Raw genomic sequence first — 22,852 nt, forward strand, 5'->3', positions numbered from 1 at the left:
AGTGTCTTTGTACAGCAAACATACTGTTTGACAGACGTCTATGGGCAAGTTCAATTCTTGAAAAACAAGTTTTACATGTGTTACTAAGGCTTATGTGAGATTTTATATATTGTTTGTAGCATCATTTATCTTCAGGCAAATACAAAATGTAAGGAATATTTATGTTCACATATTTATCACTTTCCAGGCCAAATGTAACTTGTAAGATAGAATCATTGTTTCATAAAATAACTTGATTGTTTACTCAGTAATCAATGAAACAGCTGACACTTTAATACCTTTCTAAAAAATGTCACTGGGCAGGTTTAGGGTATTGAGCTAGAGTATAAAAAGAGGACCTCTTACCATTCGGACCAGATTCCGCTAGTATTTCAAGGACATCTCAACCGGTAAGATGTATCTCTCATTCAAGTCTCTATTACTGTTTGAACACTCAGTATGGACTAAGACATTTGGGCCATTTTAAACCCAGTTTTAGATACAGTAGGCTTTAGTTTATTTGGAGAGATGTTGCGTGACAGTGGATGATTTTGTTGAGGCTACATTCATTAGGCTCTAATTTAATGTAAAAGGCATCAGGCACTAGAGATACAATTTTGGGATCTAAGTTACTGTAGAATTTAGGGTTAGAAATTGGTGCCTGCAGTATATAACCCATGTCAACTGAAAAGAACTGGGCCCAAATAATATTACTTCTACTAAATGAAAAGCCAATTATCTAAGCAGAGAATACATATATGCACATTAATATTATTTGCATTTTCAAAAAATTTGCTTTGTAGGGTCATCTTTTAGGTGCAACTTTGCCAAGTTAATAAAAAGCACTGTCTTCTTTAGGTTTTTCTATAAATGTAAATTGCAATAAATTCTGCATTTGGCTGTATAGGTACATATTAATTAATGTGAATGTTTATTATATTTTTTGTTTTCTAATCTGCTTAGTGAAAATGCTGGTGCACAGTCTCGTGGTGCTGTCTTTGGCCCTTGCTGGAGTGTATTGTACTAAATGTGGTGAGTACTTCTGCATGGAAGAAAGAATTAAAATAATATCTCTATCCGATTTCGATTGCTGTAGGACGGTTATTTCCACATATTGAAATGGGTGTGGGATGATAGATAGACAGTGCCTAGCAGGGGCATAGCTAGAACTTTGTGGGCCCCATAGCAACATTTTGAAGGGGCCTCCCATCCCAATGCTTCTAGAGAGATAGTTCTCTGCAGCAGTTGTTAATTTTATGCCCTACAATAGTGCGCTAGTTCATTTTCTGAACCATAGTAGAGCCTTATTTATTTTTATGCCCCATAGAAGTACCCCAGTTTCTATTATAAATTGTAGTAGTGCTTAAGTTCACCCTATGTCACATTTCAGAGCTGCCAGTACACATTATGCCGCACAGTACCCCCAATTCACATAATGATATATAGAGCTCCCTGTTCATATTGTGCCTCATTACAGTGCCCAGGTTCATATTATATAAGATTAAAATGCCCTCCAGGTCCAGGGGCTTACCCAGATATATTGCAGCCCCCCCCCCCCCAATTTTTTTTTTGAAAGGACCCCTACGTACCAACCAATGGCAAAAAATTTATATAACACATGTAACTGTGACAGGGAAGGTGGCCCCTCTCAGCTCTGGGCCCCATAGCAGCTGCTCTGCCTGCACCTATGGTAGCTATGCCGTTGGTGTCTAGTTAGATAGTCAATAGATAGACACCACATGTTAGACAGACATTAGGTCGACAGGGTCAGAAGGTCAACATGAATGAGGTAGACAGTACAAAAGGTCAACAGGGTCAAAATGTCGCCATGAAAATGGTCGACACATAAAAGGTAGACTTTTTTTTGCATTTTTGTGGTTTGTTTGGATAGTTTTGTCATCTGGGACCCCAATTATAGAAAGGTATCCGCTCACCCTGTCGACCTTTTGACACTGTTGACCTAATGTCTATCATATGGGGCCAAATGTAATAGAGTGAGAGTTTCAGAAAGTGAGAGATTTGGTAAGGGTTTTCAGTTTTTTTTAAAGTGGCAATCACATTTGCTGTGTAAATGATTGCCACTTTAAAAAATACCTGCAAAACATTTCCAAATCTCTCACTTTTTGAAACTGTCACTCTATTACATTAGGCCCATGGTGTCTATCTATTGACTGTCTAACTAGACACTGTCTATCTATCATCCGGATACCACTGAAATACTGGATAATCTGGTTAGCTAGCCCCAAGATCTTAGCAAACTGCCAATTTCATACATAATATGAGCCAATTGAAAATGTATTAATATGCATTTTTTTAAATGGACCGCAGCTGGAGGCAGCTTTTTAAGTAACGTACACCCCAAGCAAGTGTAGTATTTGTATACTGGACATCAATAAATTATATGGAGAGAGAGGGAAGCTGGTCAATAACTCTATATTTAGCAAAATAACATTAACATTAAATGTAACTAACTAAAAGTAACAAGATCATCTGTCTCCAATTCACCCTGTGCTTGCATGGGTTTCCTCCAGGTACTCTGGTTTCCTCCCACAATCCAAATATATACTGGTAGGTTAATTGGCTCCCTACAAATTAACCTTAGCATGAATGTGTGTGCATGTACGTGTGGTAGGGAATATTGGGGCTGATGTATTAACTTGGAGAAGGCATAAGGAAGTGATAAACCAGTGATAAGTGCAAGGTGATACACACACCAGCCAATCAGCTCCTAACTGTTAATTTACATATTGGAGGTGATTGGTTGGTTTGCTTATCACCTAACATTTATCACTGGTTTCTTTCTTCCTTATGCCTTCTCAAGGTTAATACATCTGCCCCACAGATTGTAAACTCCACTGGGGCAGGGACTGATGTGAATGGTCAAATATTCTCTGTAAAGTGCTGCGTAATATGTGTTTGTTATATAAATAACTGGTAATAAATAAGTAATAAAAGTTATTGTATAGCTTTTAACTATAGCCATACAGCATCATAAATATGCTATTGTTCTTTAATATATTTCCAAATGTGAAAGAAGAGGATACAGCCATTAGCCATTCTATTGACTCATCTATGTTGAAACTTGTTTATTCTCTATTCTGTGCATTATAATACAAGTCACAAATTAGGAAGCATTAAATATTTCACTAGGTAACACAGATTGTCATCCTTAGAGTCTATTTCGGAAAAGAAGCAAAACATTCTGAATACGTTGGCATGCTGGAACGAGGACAATGAAGAGAGCTACCAGTCAAATTTCGGAAACCCCACTGGTGGAAGTTCTGGGTACAGGAGCTGCAAGGAAATCAAGAAATCAGATAAGCATGCTGAAGGTGAGATAAAGCACATCAATAGTGACATGTATAAAAGCGTCAACAAAGTAATTGCATGTACTTTCACTGTATGCAGTGGTAAATTTCCCATTAGTAATATAAGGCATGTGCCTAGGGGCGGCACTTGTTTGGGGGCAGCACTTGGGTGCATGTGTTGGTTTGTAAGCCCAAAAAGTACCAGTATCTCCAAAATATGTCCACTGTACTATACCATAATCCATCTTGAATGGAATGTAAATGGGCAGGACATGTACATACAGCCCCTGTAAGCTGTCCTACTTAGTAAATATGTACACATAATACTCTCTTCTCTCACTCTCTTTCAACATACCATTTGGCTGGCTGGAATCTGGATCTGCAGCAGCTTCTGTCCTCCTCCTGCAGCCTGGTCCCGTGTAGCCCTGCCCCTTGGCGTCATGTAGCCCTGCCCCCTTTCCGGCCAGGACACGGACGGGCACTACAGGGGGCTAGAGGGAAGCTTCAAGCTGCCGGCGCCGCTGCCTGTCAAACGGTATGACAGGCACAGCAGCCGGCAGCAGCAGCAGGGGGCCCAGGCACACCACAGGGATGCAGAGCAGGGACAGCACCTCTCCCAGCCTGGCGCCTACCTGCACTGCATCCCTTTGGTAAGCGGGTAGCGCCGAGCCTGATGCTACCAACACAGAGGCTGTGGTCTTAAGGGTTAATGTCCAATTATTTTCTTACATTTCAAATATACACATACTGTACATACAGTATGCAGTGAAATTCACATGAATAATATATGACTTCTGTTTAGATGGAATATACATGCTGACCACTGATGATGGAGTGGCCTATCAGACCTTCTGTGACATGACAACCAATGGTGGAGGTTGGACCTTAGTGGCCAGTGTTCATGAAAACAACTTATATGGCAAGTGCACTGTGGGAGATCGCTGGTCCTCCCAGCAGGGGGACAACCTCAATAATCCAGAAGGGGATGGAAACTGGGCAAACTACGCCACATTTGGGCTTCCTGATGGAGCTACCAGTGATGATTACAAGGTATACGGCACACAACACACATCACAACTGGATTACTAATCAGCCTAACAAACAATGAAGGAAGGAAGGTGTAACAGAAGAATGAGAATCACATGCAAATCAAATGAAGTATATTACAACAATGGCAACAACCTGAGACAAAGTATATGACAGTAATAATAATAATAATAATAATAATAATAATAATAATAATGATGATAATAATAATGCTATTTTTATAGAACTTTTCTCTGAATAGGACTCAAAGTGTTTTACATTTGCCTTTACAGCACAAAATACAAAACAAGCTTAACAGTGGATATTAGTAGCAAACCATACCTCTCAACATCTGTAGCATGCAAATGGGTGTGGCCTATAGAAAGGGGCGTGGCTTCATGGGAGTGCTGCAATCTTACGCCATGTGAGCCAATCAGAACTCGTGGACCGATAGCTGCAGCTGCTGATTGGCTGACGGTCCGCGAGCTCTGATTGGCTCACGAACCGGTGCCTCATTTGAGAGACACACCGCCGGAGACACAGGAGGGACACAGGAGAGGTGCGCGGTGCGCTCTCCTTCCTGGCCTCACACACAGCACAGCTGCGGTGAGCGGGGGGGAGTGTGTATACTTGGAATGGGGGGGGGGCATATGTGTATCTGGCACTGGGGGGGCATATGTGGCACTGGGGGCATATGTGCATCTGGCACTGGGGGGCATATATGGCACTGGGGGCATATGTGTATCTGCGCTATTGGGGTCATACGTGTATCTGGCCCCCCCATAAGTGTATCATGCCCCTATTTTCATTGCCCCATGTGGCATATGGCCACGCCCATTTTTTACTACTACCACTAAGAATTTTTTTCTACTTGCACCACTGGGAACAAACCATGTTGCAAGGGTAGCAAATACAATTATATTGTTTATTTTTACACTGCAGTTTAGATTTCAGTCTAAGCATCCCACCCAAATCTAAATCTCTCTGCACATGTTACATCTGCCCCTCCTCCTGCCATGCAACATGTTTTTTCTTCCAAATCAGAATCAGGCCCAATCTTATATATGGAGTAGAACAACATATTTGGAACTGTTCCAAGGGATGTTTCCTCATTCTTTGTTTGGGTGTGAAATATTGCATGTTTCTCTGGTGGAGTTAAGTGTTCTGTGTGTATTTCTCCTTATCATTTTTGTTATGTTGGGTGTTTCCTCCTATTATACCACAGAGCATTTACACCATGTCACCCCAGATCTGTTTATAGATGATAAATTCCACAAAATGCAAAATGTGTATTTTAAAACGAAAAACAGGAATGCATGAGGAGTTGAATGAAATGAATTAATTTGTATGCAAAGCACATAGGTAAAATCACTAGTAGCAAATGTGCCAGGTTATGTCTAGTGTGCATCAGACGCACTTACACCCATGCAGGTCACAAGAACAACAACAATTTTTTGGTATTGCGCTGGAAAAACATATTCACTATTAGGTGTCATGAAATTATGACATTTCTGAAAAAGTCTGATGACATTTCATTCAACGCAAGTTGTATGTAATGAGTTGACTATATAATATGATACAAATCAATGTTATCTTGTTATCGGGCTTCATTCCAAGAATGAACTCCAGAAGTTTGACATTATATGAAGGCTAGTCATGTAACTAAAGGCAATCTATCATTACACTGTAACTTATTTTAAGCTGTACAAGGCATATATATGCAGACTGCTACAGTATTAACAATACCAGGTTGGTTTTGCCTTGTAAATGAATGCCAATTTGCCACTTTAAAAATACGTGCATTCTTGCACAAAGTCCTGCACCTGCGGCAGCCTGTAGGGTATTGCATTTGGCCCGAATTCTCAGAATAATGTATTTGATACAATGGTCAGTTATTTCCTGTTTGCATCTAGAATCCCGGCTATTATGACATCGTTACCAAAGATTTGGGCATATGGCATGTTCCCAACAAGACACCCTTGACCCAGTGGAGGAATTCGTCTCTCCTGAGATACCGCACAGACAGCGGCTTCTTCTCTCAAGAGGGGGGTAACCTATTCCAGCTATACAAAGTAAGTGCCCTAATAAATGTGAGTTATGTCTGGGTAACCTATTCCAGCAAGTGCCCTTATAAATGTGAGTTATGTCTGGGTTCTTCTATCCTGATATGACATCATGTAAACAACAGTATGTGATAGCTAACAATACCACATACAAGCTGTGATCAAGCTGCATCTGTTTTGAACAATGTAAAGTTTTTGGCATCATCAGTGGTAGATATTTTTACATAACCAGTACCAGGACCTGCTTTACTAGTGGGATGTAGTCAGATGACCAACGGTCGGGATCCCGGCGGTCAGCATACTACCCCCCTGCCGGCATCCCGGCTGACAGGATCCTGGCATTGGTATGCTGATTGTCAGGATCCCGACTACCGGTCACCCAACACAAACCTCTACTCTCAGTTTGTAGTTAATAGACGTAGACACTGTATATACTACATGGCGTTTGTGCCACATGAACATGTGACTGTTGATTCTTCCTCAGAAATACCCGGTGGTGTACAATGTCGGGGGCTGTCTGACACACAATGGCCCTGCTGTTCCTGTTGTGTATGACTTTGGAAGCGCAGAGAAGACAACATCGTACTACTCACCATTAGGATCAAGTACGATAACATTTTATTGTGCAGTAAGCTGGGAAAGATAAAAGTATAAAGGTGACCTGCATACTAATACATCTTTCTCTCTATGTAGAAGAGTTCACTGCTGGCTATGTCCATTTCCGACCAATCAACACAGAAAGAGCGGCTCTGGCTCTGTGCGCAGGTGTGAAGGTGATGGGCTGCAATGTAGAACATGTAAGTATCAGTACTACAGTAAATAAATAACATACAGGTGCCGTAGGTTTATACCCATAGAAACATATTTAAAGACTATTTAAATTTATACTCATGGTGGGAGGTTCATGGGGGAGGGGAGGGGGCGTGTCACCATGATTGCATCATTGAGCCACCATAGCGCCCACTACACTGGAATAGTGAGTGAGATCTACAGATGCGCTCACATACACTGTAGCTTCAGTCACGCCAAACAGTTCCTCTCGGTGTGACAAGTTCCTGGCAAGTCGGCCGCACCGAGTATCTTTCTTGCTCAAAATGTGCTTGTTATTCGCAAATATTAAAAATAAAGCTACTATGCTAGATTATACTGGTCAGTTTGATATGTGACACTTGAACATCTGTGTGGGAATGATTCGGAATCTGTATACAAAGTACTACGAAACAGTGGTTGCTGCTTTGTTCGCGCCACGTTCGGTTGGGCTTTATCTGTGACTTTGTATGTGTTTAACACTAATTCCTGTGCGGATAAAGGTCTATTTACTAAGCCTTGGTTGGCGATAAAGATAAAGTACCAACCAATCAGCTCCTAACTGCCATGTCACAGGCTGGGTTTGAAAAATGACAGTTAGGAGATGATTGGCTGGTACTTTATCTGCATCCACTTTATCTCCATCTGACGCTTCGTAAATAGACCCTAAGTCACAGTCCAGCATCTCTGATGTGCTTTGAGCTGTGTTTCGCTGGATCTGGAATGCAAATAATACCCCTTTCACACTGCAATCCTAAATCCAGCCAGGGTCACTGAACACAGGTTTCAAGCCATGTCACAACAACTTGAAACCCCATTTACACCATGGGCTGGCTTTGGGTTATGGCCGGGCTTCCCTCCACTGGCACTTGGAGATGACATCATCTCTCTCCAATTGCCGGAGAGCTGGCTCTCCATACAGTGTAAATGGGACCTGGGTAGGATGACCTGTGTCACCTGTTTACACTGCCCTTTGACAAGGGTCCAAACCTGCGCGCTACCTGGGTTGGATTGCCGGGTCAGTCAGCCTGGGTTCCTCATGGACCCTGTTATACTGAGGGGTGACCCATGTTGACCTGGCAATAACTCAGATTATTTGGGCAGTGTAAAAGGTGTATAAGATGCAAAATTTAATTAAAGAACACTACATTTCTCCTCTCAGAGCCGCGCATACTGTATGGCGTATAGATTCTAGATGTTTGAAGACACATCTGTAAGGGCCTAGTCTACTCTCCCAACGTCTGGAAGAGCTCTCCAAACATTGGAAGTCTGGGCGAGAAAGATGGCATGACTATATCTAGCTATAGTTTATGTTATGCAAGGCTATAGCATTTTTTTGGACTGATTTTCAAAACTCAGGTAATTACTTTGCATATTTACATTACTTTTTTTGTAGCATTGCATCGGTGGAGGCGGCTACATCCCAGAGGGATTCCCCAGGCAGTGTGGAGACTTTGCAGCATTTGACTGGGATGGTTATGGAACACACGCAGGATATAGTGCATCCAAGGAGATAACTGAGGCAGCTGTACTCCTCTTCTATCGTTAATTTGATGCTGTCATATGATTGCTAACATTCATTATGCATAAAATGATGTATTACACAGATTTTGTATATACAGTATGTGTAAGTGAATAATAAGAGTGAATATATTGATACTTCAAACTTTTGTGAGAACCAAATTAAAGTAAAATAAAACAAATTCTTAGTATTTCTATGAAAGAAAGAAAATCTTAAGGCGGTGGGAATGGTTTATTTGCTAGAGTTGGGGATTTTGTCTCTCCTATATTTTCCAGAACAGTTGTATTGTACCTACAATTTGTTTCTGATAATAAGAATAGACTGACTGTGACCGAATGTCCTAGTCGGTGTAATACAAATCTGTCATTTCACCTAACTTTCTCAGGGCGTGATATACAGTAGTGACAGTTATTCTGCAGGAGAGTAATACGACCAGCTCATGGTGAGTTGCTTTATGTGCATTCCTTAATAGTCTATTAATGTAATCATGTGAAGGGATGTTACAGTTCTATAAGCATGGACATATCTAAAATGGGTGTAGGGTGTGCCCACGCAACACACCCTGCACCTATTCACAAAACGTTCCTATCTGTCGGGGCTGCAGAATTAATCGGAATCATGGTGCAGGTGCCATGTTTACAAAGATCTATGCAATCAGGCTAGATTACTACTGAGAATATGCACTGGTACGGAGGGGGAGGGGCACATGGAGGCTGCACACAGGCCATCCCCTCTCTTGATCTGCCCCTGACTATAGCATACCTCCCAATAGTAATTATAGCTAGGTTGGGGTTCCTGAGCGTATCCGAAAAGAGTGTGTGGCCTTGTAAAAATGGGGACATAGCTTCATGGGAGTGCCACAATTGTGAGCCACACCTCCTGTTTTAGTCATTGTGGGGGTATGCCGAGCGCTCTGTGAGCTGCTGGTCATGCCGTATCTTCTTGGTATCCTGTGAACAGATGCTGTGTGCATGCACACAACATATATTCACCGCCATTCTGCTAAGCAGAGCAGCATGTAACAGGGAGCCTCCCAAATCCCCCGGGATAGTTAGGAGGTATGCTATAGGCCAGGTATTTGTGCTAGTGAATCTAACCACATATTGCCTGTCCTCACTTTCTAGATACTGTATAAATTACAAAATCTGCCATTCTATCCAGTCTTCAATCGTATACAATATCTCCACATTCACTAATGTTTTCCCTCCCATTGGTCATTAATAGTGATTTCTCCTCTGTTGAGGTTTGGGTAGAAGAGCCATTCACCCCATTTATAGAATGAACAGGCAGGGCCAGTGCAAGGTTTCTTAGCACCCTAGGCAAAACTTCAGCCTAGTGCCCCCAACCACCACCAATACCCACTTCCCAGCACTGCAGATGAAAGTGTGACTTATACGTTCCACAGCCACTACTTGCATTAAGTACAACAAGGATGTTTATTTAGGGACATCCTTAATTTTGTGATAGACACACCCAGTGGCGCCCCACCAGACCATGACACCCTAGGCAGCAGCCTAAAGCTGCCTAATGGTAGAGTCGGCCCTCTGAACAGCAACAAGTTGTGGGCTATTACGCTGGTCTAAGACATTATGGGCCTCATTAAGTGACAGGAGCAAATCCTGCTTTATGGCCTCATATAGGGTTGGGTGCATATACATCCTATACGTGGACATGCAATGAGTGCAGAAAAGATAATGTTTATTCTGAGAAGCAGGTATCAACCAGGTATTGTTCCTGGTAGCATCTTAAAGACCTCTCAAAAATGTACCATACAAGTAAGTATACACAATATGGACTGACAGCATTATACCTTACCTACCTCACAGTGTTGACTTTCCAATTCTTAAACTAAATAAATAAAATCCCACAAAAGGGACAGGACAGTATGTGGGTGTAGTTTCAAATATTATTTTGGATTGTAGCACTCTGTTTTAGTGTTTGCTAAATTATATTTGTGCTATTAACTACACTGATCTTTATCACTTTATTAAACATCTAACAACGATCATTTTATTTCTGTTAAGATGTACACTGGTTATAAAAGGCTTTTCGTGTGATCACATATTTGCTATGGCATTTATTTAGTTTATACATTTATATTTCACTTTCGAATTCCAAGAAAGCGCCTGACACTATTGGCAGATGTCAGATTGAAAACCCAGAATTACAGTACACAACTTAACCACTATGGGGGATATCCAGTTACAAGCAGTAATTTACAGCACGGTAAAAACTGGCATTTTAGCCTGATTGTGCTATCAGCCTATCCAATTACAGCATGTTTTTGCCATGCAGTAATTGACCCATTATCAGCCAATAACACATGGTGTCCGGGATAAATTCAGGAACCCATGTGTTCAGCCAAAAACAGGTCTCCTGGGGCTGGTTATCGGGAATTCTGCTTTGTGTGCCTGAGGCATGCAAAGCAAAATCCCTGATAAGTGCCAGGCTTTGGGGCTAATAGGATAGCCCCGGGGGAATCTATCAACTGCAGTAATTCACCACAGCTAATTGGATTTGGATATCACCTTAAAACTACTTAAATGAAAATAACTCAGAAAATAATGTGGAATTTCTTTAGTTAACACTTAACATTATCTAATGGTGGCAGAAAGAAAGAAGAGACAGTTATAAGTGACTAAAATGTCTAATGCCAACAGATGTCAACAACCACACTTCTGAATGGAAAGTAAATAGAGTCTCCACAATTACACTTGCATGGTCAATTGTCCTACTCCACGTCAAGTAATAGAGTTTCCATCTCCCGTACCAATACACTATTTAACTCCCGTGAAGGCAGTCAGTGCTGCTCAACCCAGTAGGGTGAAATTAGCCAACCCAGTGTATTGAAGGGGAGCACACATAGATGTAGCTGCAGCGAAATGGCCAGTGTACTGCTGTTCTTACAAAAGAGAAAAAAAGGTAGGGAGGGAAATTCACAGGAAAAGAAGCAGCTCTCTGCCTATCACTAGGTTAAATACAGAATTCCCTAATCCCAAACACTCCCTGAAACCCTGCAATAGGCTTGAAAAAAACACAACATATTAGTCTTGAGAAAGTCCCAGTACTTTATGGGATGAAACGCGTTGACGGTTTCACTGCTATCCCCGACTGATCCGCACATCACAGATTGCCGTCTATACTCTGGACGCTATTCTAAAGATCTAACCGCAGATTGGACGCTCCAACAGTCCAGATGCTGTAACAGCTTTTCAGCCTCCAGCCAACACGTGGGACGACTTACTACTATCGTCAGCATATGAGATCTGACCAGTCCAGTCCATTGCCATTTCATCTAGTGACCCATACGCCTTCGGAATCCAGTGTCTTCCAACTGCACCAGTTGTTGTACGTGTGAGTCAACCAGAAGCCAATACCCAACATCTGGCTGTGCATACTAGCTGCTTTCCTTTGACATCCAAAAGGAGCTTGTAGCAATTGTATGGGACATCCCCACTATCCATCGGCTCAGTTGTGAGTATACAATTTTCTAAGTGGGTTAATTTACAAAAGCTACTAGATAGCCAGGATGCCGGCTTCCTGGATGAATGAAACTATTTCTGTATTAAACAGCTATATACGGGGGCGTGGCCTGACGGGATATGGAGTAGGACGTGTTTCTCCTAGCTCCCCAGCCGACTACATCCTGAATATATCCTGCACCCCCTGAGTGACTGCACAAGTGGCCCTACACGGTACCTCAATATCTGCTGCCCGTTCTGGACCTCACTTTGGGAGGATACAGTGCCTGGTGTCCCTGCTGAGTCCGTTGGAAGGGGTGAGCTGCCCCAGATCTGCATGCAGCCGGCGCCATCTTGAATGCTGCTGCGGGGGAACTCCACCATCCGCCTCCTACCCGGCTTGCCTGATATACCCCGCGACCGGTGAGTGGACAGAGCGGGGGCCCCACCACCCGAACAGCGCCTCAGTTTGCTCCTCTCCCCCGCTGGATGACCAGGGCGCTTGTCGCGGCCGTGCTGTGCAGAGAAGCCGCCGGGCGCCATCTTGCGATTGGCGGGCGGGCGCACACACACGGAGCTCCGCTGCCCGCTCCTGACAGCGCTAGACATATATTGAAGAGGCCTGGGAGCTGACCGAAGGGCACTTCCCCCTGTCCAATACTGGAGCCCTTGCACCCCTAAGAACACACTACCAGCTGTGCTGACTGTGGAGGATCCCGGGCGCCATCTTGGGATTGGCAGCAGGCTCAGTTCTGTTCCTATCCATACCCCCCCTGCTGGAAGTGCCTGGTAACTGACGCCTGCTAAAGTGAAAACCTGCTTTGCTTTGCCTCAGGAAAGTGCTGGCTGTTAAGGAGGGAAAGTGCCTGACTCCCTGATCCTGATTACAGCTTCCACACCCATAGTGCCGACACGCAGCAACACAATCAACAACACTGGTCCTTTTATATATATATAATTGTCCCGTGCCTCTTGGCCTTCACACGGCGCGCTGGTGCCTGCGCCCCTTCTCTTGGTCTGCATTGCTTTGATACATAATTAGAAAAAATAATACGGCGGCACTGTGTTGTCCAAGATGGTGAAAGGCCGCCAACAAAACGCGGCGGCGGGCGCAATGGAGAAGTTTGTCCGTAACCCCGGTCCCCAACAACAGAGGAGGGAAATTACGCAAACTGAGTCTTCGCCCCCCTCTCCTGCACACAGCTCTGCCTCATCTGAACCGCCTGATGCTGCGTTACAAAGAGTGTTGGACGCCGTGACAGCTAGTGAGGCCCGATTGGCTGACAAAATTGGGCAGGTGCAGTCTGATCTCTCCATTATCCATCAGGACCTGCAACGGGTGAGAGAGAGGGTGGGTGAGGCCGAAACCCGTATCTCCAATGTCGAGGATACTATCACTCCACTGGGACGGCGTACTGATACTTTGGAGTCTCAGATGACTGATGTGCACAAAAAACTGACGGATATGGAGGGACGCTTACGTCGCAATAATGTCCGTTTCATTGGTTTGCCCGAGAAGGAGGAAGGCTCATCTCCTGAGGAATTTCTAGAAACATGGCTTCGGAAGGCATTTGGTCCCGATGAATTCTCACCTCATTTCACCATAGAACGAGCTCATAGGGTTCCGATGCGCCCATTGCCTCCGGGGGCTCCACCTCGTACCTTCATCGCGAAGTTCCTTCACTTCCGCGACCGGGATACTGTTCTGAAACTTGCTCGCACGAAAGGCCCCCTAAAATGGAACGGGTCGCCAATATCGGTCTTCCCAGACTTTGCGGTGGAGGTGCAGAAAGATAGAGCGCAATTCCTGCCTGTTAAGAGGAGACTCCGGGAACTTGATTTGCCGTACGCCATGCTCTTTCCATCACGATTAAGAGTGGTAGCTGATGGCGAGACTAAATTTTTTGCGACTCCTCGAGAGGCGATGGTATGGCTGGATAGACGCTTCCCGGCGAGACGGGCTCTGGCTGATCCGTGATTAATTCCTGTGACTATGGGTGCAAGAGATTTTATGTACAGGATAAGATTATCTGCATATATATTGGGGGGATGCAGGATGTGAAAAATGTTTAAATATCTCAGCGCTGCTCCTTGGGGGTGGGGGGGTGGTGGGGGGGATAAGTGCCTACCCTATTTTCTATCATGGTACTTTTCTCACGCAGGCCTATCACTGTGTGCATATCGCTGGGATGCTGGGGAGGGGTGAGCTGGGGGGAGAGGAGGAATATATTAGCGGCCTGAATATGCACGATCATATTTTGTTCTTAAGTCCCGGGGGGTGACTTTGTATGCTTTGCCCCCTTCTTTTTATTGTAAGGGGGCGATTTCGTCTAATGGCTGGGGATATTTTGTTTGTGTTTTGTTCTCTTTATCTTAAGGCCATTACGTAATTGGCTCCACCCAGGGTGAAACGGGTTGTGTACTCTGGGTTTGAGCCGGTGTTAGGTTAAGGGATCCAAGTATGCTGCAGGTTGGGAGTAGTGTACAGGGAGGGGGGAGGGGGGAAGTTAATAGCTGCGGTTGTATTTGGTATGGATACTTAGAATTTGTGTGTGTGTGGCTTACGAATCTATTATTTGAGCGGTGGTGCCCTTTACTTATATTCAAAGAGGATGGATCTGGCTGGCTGTGGGCTGCAGCCTCTATTATTGCCAAAATGACCACTCATGGCTGGGCTTAGGATGTTGTCATGGAATGTACGGGGCCTCAATGATAAGATTAAGAGATCTCTGGTGCTTCGACAAATTAAGCAATATGCCGCTGATGTGATATGTCTTATGGAGACCCACCTGGCGGGCAGCAAGACCCTAGCCCTTAAAAGGCCTTGGGTGGGGTGGGCATTCCACTCTACACATACTTCTGCCTCTCGGGGGGTCTCTATTCTCGTAAAAAGGACTGTTCCCTTTGTGCTGGAGTCAGTACAAACGGACCCATGGGGGAGATATGTTTTTTTAAAGTGCAAGATCCACTGTACCCCTTTGCTTTTGTTGTCCGTGTATGTACCTCCCCCGTACTCCTCAGATGTCCTGAAAAAGGTTGCAGGGTTTATGGCCTTATCACCGGGAACGCCCGTGGTTTGTATGGGAGATTTTAACAATGTGTTGGATAAAGCGATGGATAGATTCTCAGCTAATTCCTCCGGTCCACACTCCGGTAGAAATGATTTTGCTGATGTCGTGTCGGGGCTGGGTCTGGTCGATCCCTGGAGACTGAGACATCCTTCTGTTAAACAATATTCATGTTTCTCACACTCCCACTCCTCGTTCTCTAGGATTGACCTAGCCCTTCTCTCGAGCGATCTGATTCCTAAGGTCCGGGATAGCAAATATGAGACTAGGGGTATATCGGATCACTCCCCTTTAACATTGATCCTGGATTTTAATGGCTCTAGAGGCCAGACAGTGTGGAAGTTCAATCCGTTCTGGCTAATACATATGGGAGATGGCTCCGATCTGGTGGCCGCGTGGCGGGAATTTTTCGAGATGAACAAGGTTGGGCAGCCTATCTCTAATTTATGGGATGCGTTCAAGGCCTATTTGCGGGGTACCCTAATTAAACGTGTGGCTAATTTAAAAACATTTTTCAGACACCGGGAGTCCGAACTAGAGACCATAAGTGTTGCTGCAGAGGCACAATATTTACAGGATTGCTTGGATAGTTCCAAATCTGCATGGTTGTCAGCCCAGGGGGAATGGAGGGAATATCTAATGGAAAAGACTCAGCATAGACTTCTCTTCTCCTCTCACGCCTTTTACGCCTCCGGGGATAGGCCAGGTTCATATTTGGCCTGCCTGGCACGGGGTGAGAGGTCCGCTAATACCGTGATTGAAATAGAGACCTCAGACGGTACCACTTTATTGCAGACCCCACAGATTGCGTCGGAATTCGTGTCGTACTATAGGAGGTTATATAGTTCTAAATTAGACTGTACCCCGATGCAATTAGAAGAATATTTACAGACTATACAGCTCCCCTTGCTGACTTGTGAGGCACGTGACTTCCTAGAGGCACCTATTACACCTGAGGAGATTGCGACTGCGATCAACGCAGCCCCCGGTGGGAAGGCGTCGGGGCTCGACGGCATACCGTCTGAGATATATAAAAGCCACTTAGATTTTTTTGTCCCCCAATTACTTGAGCTATATAATCAGATATTTACACAGGAATCCCTCCCTTTATCTATGGCGGAGGCTTTGATTATTGTCCTTCCGAAACCCGATAAGGACCATAGGAAAGTTGAGTCTTACAGACCTATCTCCCTTCTTCCGACTGACATTAAAATTCTGGCCAAAATCCTAGCATGTAGATTAAATCAGGTCATTACGCAGATCATACACCCAGATCAGACGGGATTTATGCCCAATAAATCAACATCCATTAATCTTAGACGATTATTTACCCATCTCCAGATCTCCCGTGAGGCAGCCTCATCCATAGTAGTTTCATTGGATGCCGCTAAGGCCTTTGATTCCGTGGAATGGGAATATTTGTGGAGTATCATGCGTAAGTTTGGTATAGGCCCCAGTTTTATCAAATTTGTCCGGTTGATGTACTCCTCTCCCATGGCTAGGGTGGCGGTTAACGGCTTTGTGTCACACTCCTTTCCATTATCTAGAGGTACTCGTCAGGGATGCCCGTTGTCCCCTACCCTGTTTGCGATGGCCATTGAACCCCTTGCTTGTCTTCTGCGAGCGAACCCTGAGATTGCTGGCTATACAGTGGGCACCAGAGAGGAGAAAATAGCCTTATATGCCGATGACATCCTGCTATTTGTGGATCGCTATGCTGAGTCTATGCCGAAGATTTTAGATATTATTAATAAGTTCGGAGGTTACTCTGGGCTCCTGATAAATTGGGAGAAATCCTTCATTATACCGCTACAGGGCGAGGTCCCGGCCTCCCCAATGGTAGCTCTCCCTCTAAGGTGGGTGAATTCCTTTAAATATCTGGGCATCTGGGTATCCAATGACCCTCATAAATTTACTTCTCTTAATATCACACCGCAAATATCTTATCTCCGCAATAAGGTGAAAGTCTGGGGGAAACTGCCCTTGACAGTCACAGGGAGGGTTAACTTGGTGAAAATGGTTTTTCAGCCCAAACTCCTGTACATCCTACAACAATCCCCAATATATATCCCCCAGAAAACTTTCAAACAGATAGATGGTTTGATGTCCTCTTTAGTCTGGGCTAGTAAACGGGCACGGTTGAAACTTACTACTCTGACCAGGCCCAAAACGTCAGGGGGGCTGGCTCTCCCCAACTTTCGTTTTTATTACTATGCAGCACAATTAGCACATCTATGGGAATGGGTTAATGAATCTGACACCTCAAGTCTGCACTCGCAGGCGGTGTTGCGGGAGTATCCAGGTGGCTCCCCACTGAGACTACTTATCTGTGGAGGCGTCAGGGGGTCGGCACTACCACTGATTAAACAATCTATCACTATTTGGAGACAGGCACACCGGATATTGCAGGGGCAGGGCATTGACCCTGACACTCCGCTGGACAATAAATTTGGATTGCCGGAGTTGTGTCAGCTTCAAGTCAGGGAGGTATGGGAACCGTGGGGAATAACTTCACTGGGACAATTATACACTGGCGGGTTTTTTAAATCCTTTCAGCAGATTCAACAGGAATTCAATGTCCCTTCAGCATATTTTTTTCGATTCATTCAACTACGACATGCTATGACTGCACAATTCCCCGATGGCCCGCCGGCACTCACTGATTCCCCGGTCAAACTGCTGATGCAGACGGTGGGATCCAGTCATTTAGTCTCCAAAATATATGGCCGTTTACTCCAAATGCACCATATAGACCCTCTTGGCGCCCTTAGGACCAAGTGGGAAACTGATCTAGGTCCAATATCGGATGATATGTGGGAGGGTGCTATGGGATCGAGCCGGCTTTCAACATCGTCTGTTAGATATCAACAAATTCAGTTGTTCGTGCTCCACAGAGTATACATGTCACCTCTGAGATTGTCACATATAGGGGGATCCCATAGTTCTAAATGCCCCAAGTGTGGCAGTCTGGGAGCAGACTTTTGGCACATGATATGGCTATGCCCCTTGGTGTCATTCTTTTGGGAGGCGGTTATACGTGCCATTGCAGCTACGGGTATCCCCTCCACCGTACTTACACCTATATCTTGTATATTGGCAACTATAGATGAGGAGGCTCTAGATCCACCCAGTCGACGCTATGTTGTAAGCCTCTGTGCTCTGGCCAAGGTTTGCATAGCCAGACTGTGGATGGCTAATGAAGCCCCAACACCACAATCCTGGATTGCTCTGGTTAATGCCTCTGTTATACATGAAAAATTTGTATATTTGGCCAGGAATGGGGAAAAAAAGTTTATTGCTATATGGGGAAAGTGGTTGAGCTCACGATATTTCGCTTCACGGTTGAATAATGCTGATCCCTAGATTTATTTAACTAACCGATGGGGGTGTTGTCTGTGCGAGGTCTCCTGGGGTGGGTGGCCCATGGCTGGCCGGATTCAAAGATTCAAAGATTCTAAGGCACGTTACTGACATGACAAAAGATAATAAGATGTGTGTATAATATTTAGAAGGTTCGGGTCATCGCTGCTCTGTCGCTATTTATGGCTTCGAATGTGATACATAACACCACGTCACACTGTTATTGACGAATTACCGTAAGCATGTTGTTGTTTTATTACTTTTTATTTCTATAAGAGTTTAAGCCTAGTTGAGCTATGTTTGTTATAGCTGCCCTAGGCAATGTTCGAATGTTAAAGCATTGTGAAAATCAATAAAAACTTATTGAATTTAAAAAAAAAAAAACAGCTATATACAGGACTTTGCCAACCTAAATGCAATCAGTATTTCTTATAATATTGACTACTCCATTACTGCAGGATCATTTAAAGGGGACAAAGCAGAATTATTATAAACAGGCACAATATTTTTTTTCATTCGTATAAATGTGTTTTTATGCTTTTTATTTTCATTTCCTTATTTGTATTGTCTTAATAAATTGTTTTATGGAAAGCACAGGTCTACTGAGTCTTCATATGTGGAGAGCACATAACAACTCCAAACAGATCTGTTTTAAATTAAAGTCTTACTGAAGATTTATTAAAGATCTTTGTATATAAAAATCGTTTTTTAAGGTTTAATTGCGTATAACTGCATTATTTTTAATGAAAATCCTATGAAGGTATATATCACTGGAAAGATCATTTTATAGACAATATAATGCAGTTCACTGCAATGAATTAACTTTATTACATAAAAAGTTATAGCTAAATAAATATAGGGAGACTTTCTCTGTAAAGAGTGTGGATTGTATGTTCTAAATTAAATTGCCATTGTAATGATATATTAGTGCTATAAGCTGATAAACTTTAAAAATGCACCTTTTACAAAAGGTTTCCAGAATTTTGGCCACTGCTGTACATGCCTGTACATAAAGTGCATTCTCTTCTCTAACAGCAGATGTCAGATTGAAATCCCATAACTGCATAAAGGTGTGTGTACACACGGTGAGATAAATCTGTAAGATTTTGACTATATAGTCAAAATCTTATGAAAAGATAGTGCACATCTCAAGGTGTTAGGCAGCTTGCGATACAGATTCGATCCCAATGCACGCTCCCGTGGGGTCGGTATCGTAAGACTACTTAGACTGTGCAGGCAAGTCAATCTTGACTATCTAGTACAAAGTATAGTCAAAATTGGCACTTAGTCAAAATTGTACATAGACAAAATCTCAAGCACAGATAGTCAAAATCTGTACTATCTGTACTTTCTCTTACGTCCTAGAGGATGCTGGGGACTCCGTAAGGACCATGGGGATAGACGGGCTCCGCAGGAGACATGGGCACTTTAAGAAAGACTTTAGGTATGGGTGTGCACTGGCTCCTCCCTCTATGCCCCTCCTCCAGACCTCAGTTTGATACTGTGCCCATAGGAGACTGGGTGCATTACAGTAAGCTCTCCTGAGTTTCCTGTCAGAAAGTATTTTAGTTAGGTTTTTATTTTCAGGGAGCCTGCTGGCAACAGATTCCCTGCATCGAGGGACTGAAGAGAGAGAAACAGACCTACTTCTGTGAGTTTCAAGGCTCTGTTTCTTAGGCTACTGGACACCATTAGCTCCAGAGGGATTGGTACGCAGGTCTCACCCTCGCCGTCTGTCCCAGAGCCGCGCCGCCATCCACCTCGCAGAGCCGGAAGATAGAAGCCGGGTGAGTATGAGAAGAAAAGAAGACTTCTGATGCGGCAGAAGACTTCTTAATCTTCACAGAGGTAACGCACAGCAGTAAAGCTGTGCGCCATTGCTCCCATACACCTCACACACGACCGTCACTGTAAGGGTGCAGGGCGCAGGGGGGGGGGGGGGGGCGCCCTGGGCAGCATATAAACCTCTCCTTTGGCAAAAATACATATATACATGTACAGCTGGGCACTGTACATGTATATAAAGAGCCCGCGCCAGTTTTTTAAGATTTTTGAGCGGGACAGAAGCCCGACGCCGAGGGGGCGGGGCTTCTCCCTCAGCACTCACCAGCACCATTTTCTCCACAGCACAGCGCTGAGAGGAAGCTCCCCGGACTCTCCCCTGCTTACTCACGGTGACAGAGGGTTTTCAAGAGGGGGGGGGGGGGAATATAGGGCATATAAAAGATGCTATCTTATATATGAGAGATGCTCAAAGAGACATTAGTCTACTGGTTTCCAGAATAAACGCTATGTCTATTTCTGCTAGGCGAGTCTTATGGACCCGGCAGTGGAATGGTGATGCCTACTCAAAGAGGCATATAGAGATTTTGCCTTACAAGGGTGAGGAATTGTTTGGGGAAGGTCTCTCGGACCTCGTCTCCACAGCTACGGCAGGTAAATCAAATTTTTTTGCCTTATGTTCCCTCACAGCCTAAGAAAGCGCCACATTATCAAATGCAGTCCTTTCGGTCAAATAAAAGCAAAAGAGTACGTGGATCGTCCTTTCTTGCCAGAGGTAAGGGCAGAGGAAAAAAGCTGCACAACACAGCTAGTTCCCAGGAACAGAAGTCCTCCCCGGCCCCTGCAAAATCTACCGCATGATGCTGGGGCTCCACTGAGGGAGTCCGCCCCAGTGGGGGCACGTCTTCGACTTTTCAGCCACATCTGGGTTTACTCACAGGTGGATCCCTGGGCAATGGAAATTGTTTCTCAGGTATACAAGCTGGAATTCGAAGAGGTGCCTCCTCGCCGGTTTTTCAAATCGGCTCTACCGACTTCTCCCCTAGAAAGGGAGATAGTGTTAAATGCTATTCACAAATTGTGTCTTCAACAAGTGGTGGTCGAGGTTCCCCTGCTTCAAAGAGGGAAGGGATACTACTCAACTCTGTTTGTAGTCCCGAAACCGGACGGTTCGGTCAGACCCATTTTTAATTTAAAATTCCTGAACCTATACTTAAAACGGTTCAAGTTCAAGATGGAATCGCTCAGAGCGGTCATCGCCAGCCTGGAAGGGGGGGATTTTATGGTATCTCTGGACATAAAGAATGCATACCTTCATGTTCCCATTTATCCACCTCACCAGGCGTACCTGAGATTTGCGGTACAGGATTGTCATTACCAATTTCAGATGTTGCCGTTTGGGCTTTCCACGGCCCCGAGGATTTTCACCAAGGTAATGGCGGAAATGATGGTGCAAGCAGGGTGTCACAATTATCCCATACTTGGACGATCTCCTCATAAAAGCGAGATCACGAGAGAAGTTACTGTACGGCGTGTCACTTTCACTGAAGGTGTTACAGCAACACGGCTGGATTCTCAATATCCCGAAGTCGCAGCTGGTTCCTACGACTCGTCTGACATTCTTGGGCATGATTCTGGACACAGAACAGAAAAGGGTTTTTCTTCCGATAGAAAAAGCTCAGGAACTCATGACTCTAGTCAAGAACCTATTGAAGCCAAAACAAGTGTCAGTACATCATTGCACTCAAGTCCTGGGAAAGATGGTTGCAACATACGAAGCCATTCCCTTCGGCAGGTTCCATGCAAGGACTTTCCAATGGGACCTATTGGACAAGTGGTCCGGGTCTCATCTACAAATTCATCAGCTGATCACCCTGTCCCCCAGAGCCAGGGTATCTCTACTGTGGTGGCTGCAGAGTGCTCACCTTTTAGAAGGCCGCAGGTTCGTCATTCAGGACTGGATCCTGGTGACCACGGACGCGAGCCTCAGAAGGTGGAGAGCAGTCGTACAGGGAAGAAACTTCCAAGGATTTTGGACAAGTCAAGAGACTTGTCTTCACATCAACATCCTGGAACTGAGGGCCATATACAACGCCCTACGTCAAGCGGAGAACTTACTTCGCGACCAACCAGTTCTGATCCAGTCAGACAACATCACCGCAGTAGGAGGGAACCAGCCCTGACCCAGACACCCTAAAGCCACCTTCAGGATACCACTGCAGCCATTACCATCTTGGACATTTTTCAACATATGGACGTGGAAAATTAATAGAGGGAAAACCACCAAACATCTGCGTCGGATCGGAGACAGCCTCTGGACCCTCGCTAGGTGGGATACCCGGCCAATCCACTGCAATTTTGGTAACTATACCACAAGATTGGATACATCTGCATATTTAAAACTAAGGATCCTGTTGATATTGTGACCGGTCACAGGGACATTACTAATACCAAGAGGTGTGCACATTTACATCAA

At 44.4% G+C, this 22,852-nt stretch overlaps 1 protein-coding gene across 1 annotated transcript; it reads left to right on the forward strand.

Moving 5' to 3' along the window:
- The first annotated feature begins 338 nt into the window (after nucleotides 1-338).
- On the forward strand, nucleotides 339-8,878 carry LOC135058089 (intelectin-1-like). Its single transcript, XM_063963706.1, has 8 exons — nucleotides 339-389; nucleotides 943-1,011; nucleotides 3,153-3,311; nucleotides 4,090-4,337; nucleotides 6,227-6,385; nucleotides 6,861-6,981; nucleotides 7,070-7,173; nucleotides 8,580-8,878. Exons 2-8 carry the CDS (start codon nucleotides 948-950, stop codon nucleotides 8,730-8,732), a joined length of 1,008 nt encoding a protein of 335 aa, XP_063819776.1. The 5' UTR covers nucleotides 339-389; nucleotides 943-947; the 3' UTR covers nucleotides 8,733-8,878.
- The last annotated feature ends 13,974 nt before the right edge of the window (nucleotides 8,879-22,852 follow it).

The sequence above is a fragment of the Pseudophryne corroboree genome, chromosome 3, assembly GCF_028390025.1.
Source record: "Pseudophryne corroboree isolate aPseCor3 chromosome 3, aPseCor3.hap2, whole genome shotgun sequence".
NCBI lineage: Eukaryota > Metazoa > Chordata > Amphibia > Anura > Myobatrachidae > Pseudophryne > Pseudophryne corroboree.

Excerpts from the sequence above, each read along its gene's own strand:
- LOC135058089 (XM_063963706.1), top strand. The coding sequence starts at position 948 with ATGCTGGTGCACAGTCTCGTGGTGCTGTCTTTGGCCCTTGCTGGAGTG. Across the intron at positions 1,012-3,152 it reads AGTGTATTGTACTAAATGTG|AGTCTATTTCGGAAAAGAAG; the intron begins GTGAGTACTTCT and ends TGTCATCCTTAG. Across the intron at positions 3,312-4,089 it reads ATCAGATAAGCATGCTGAAG|ATGGAATATACATGCTGACC; the intron begins GTGAGATAAAGC and ends ACTTCTGTTTAG.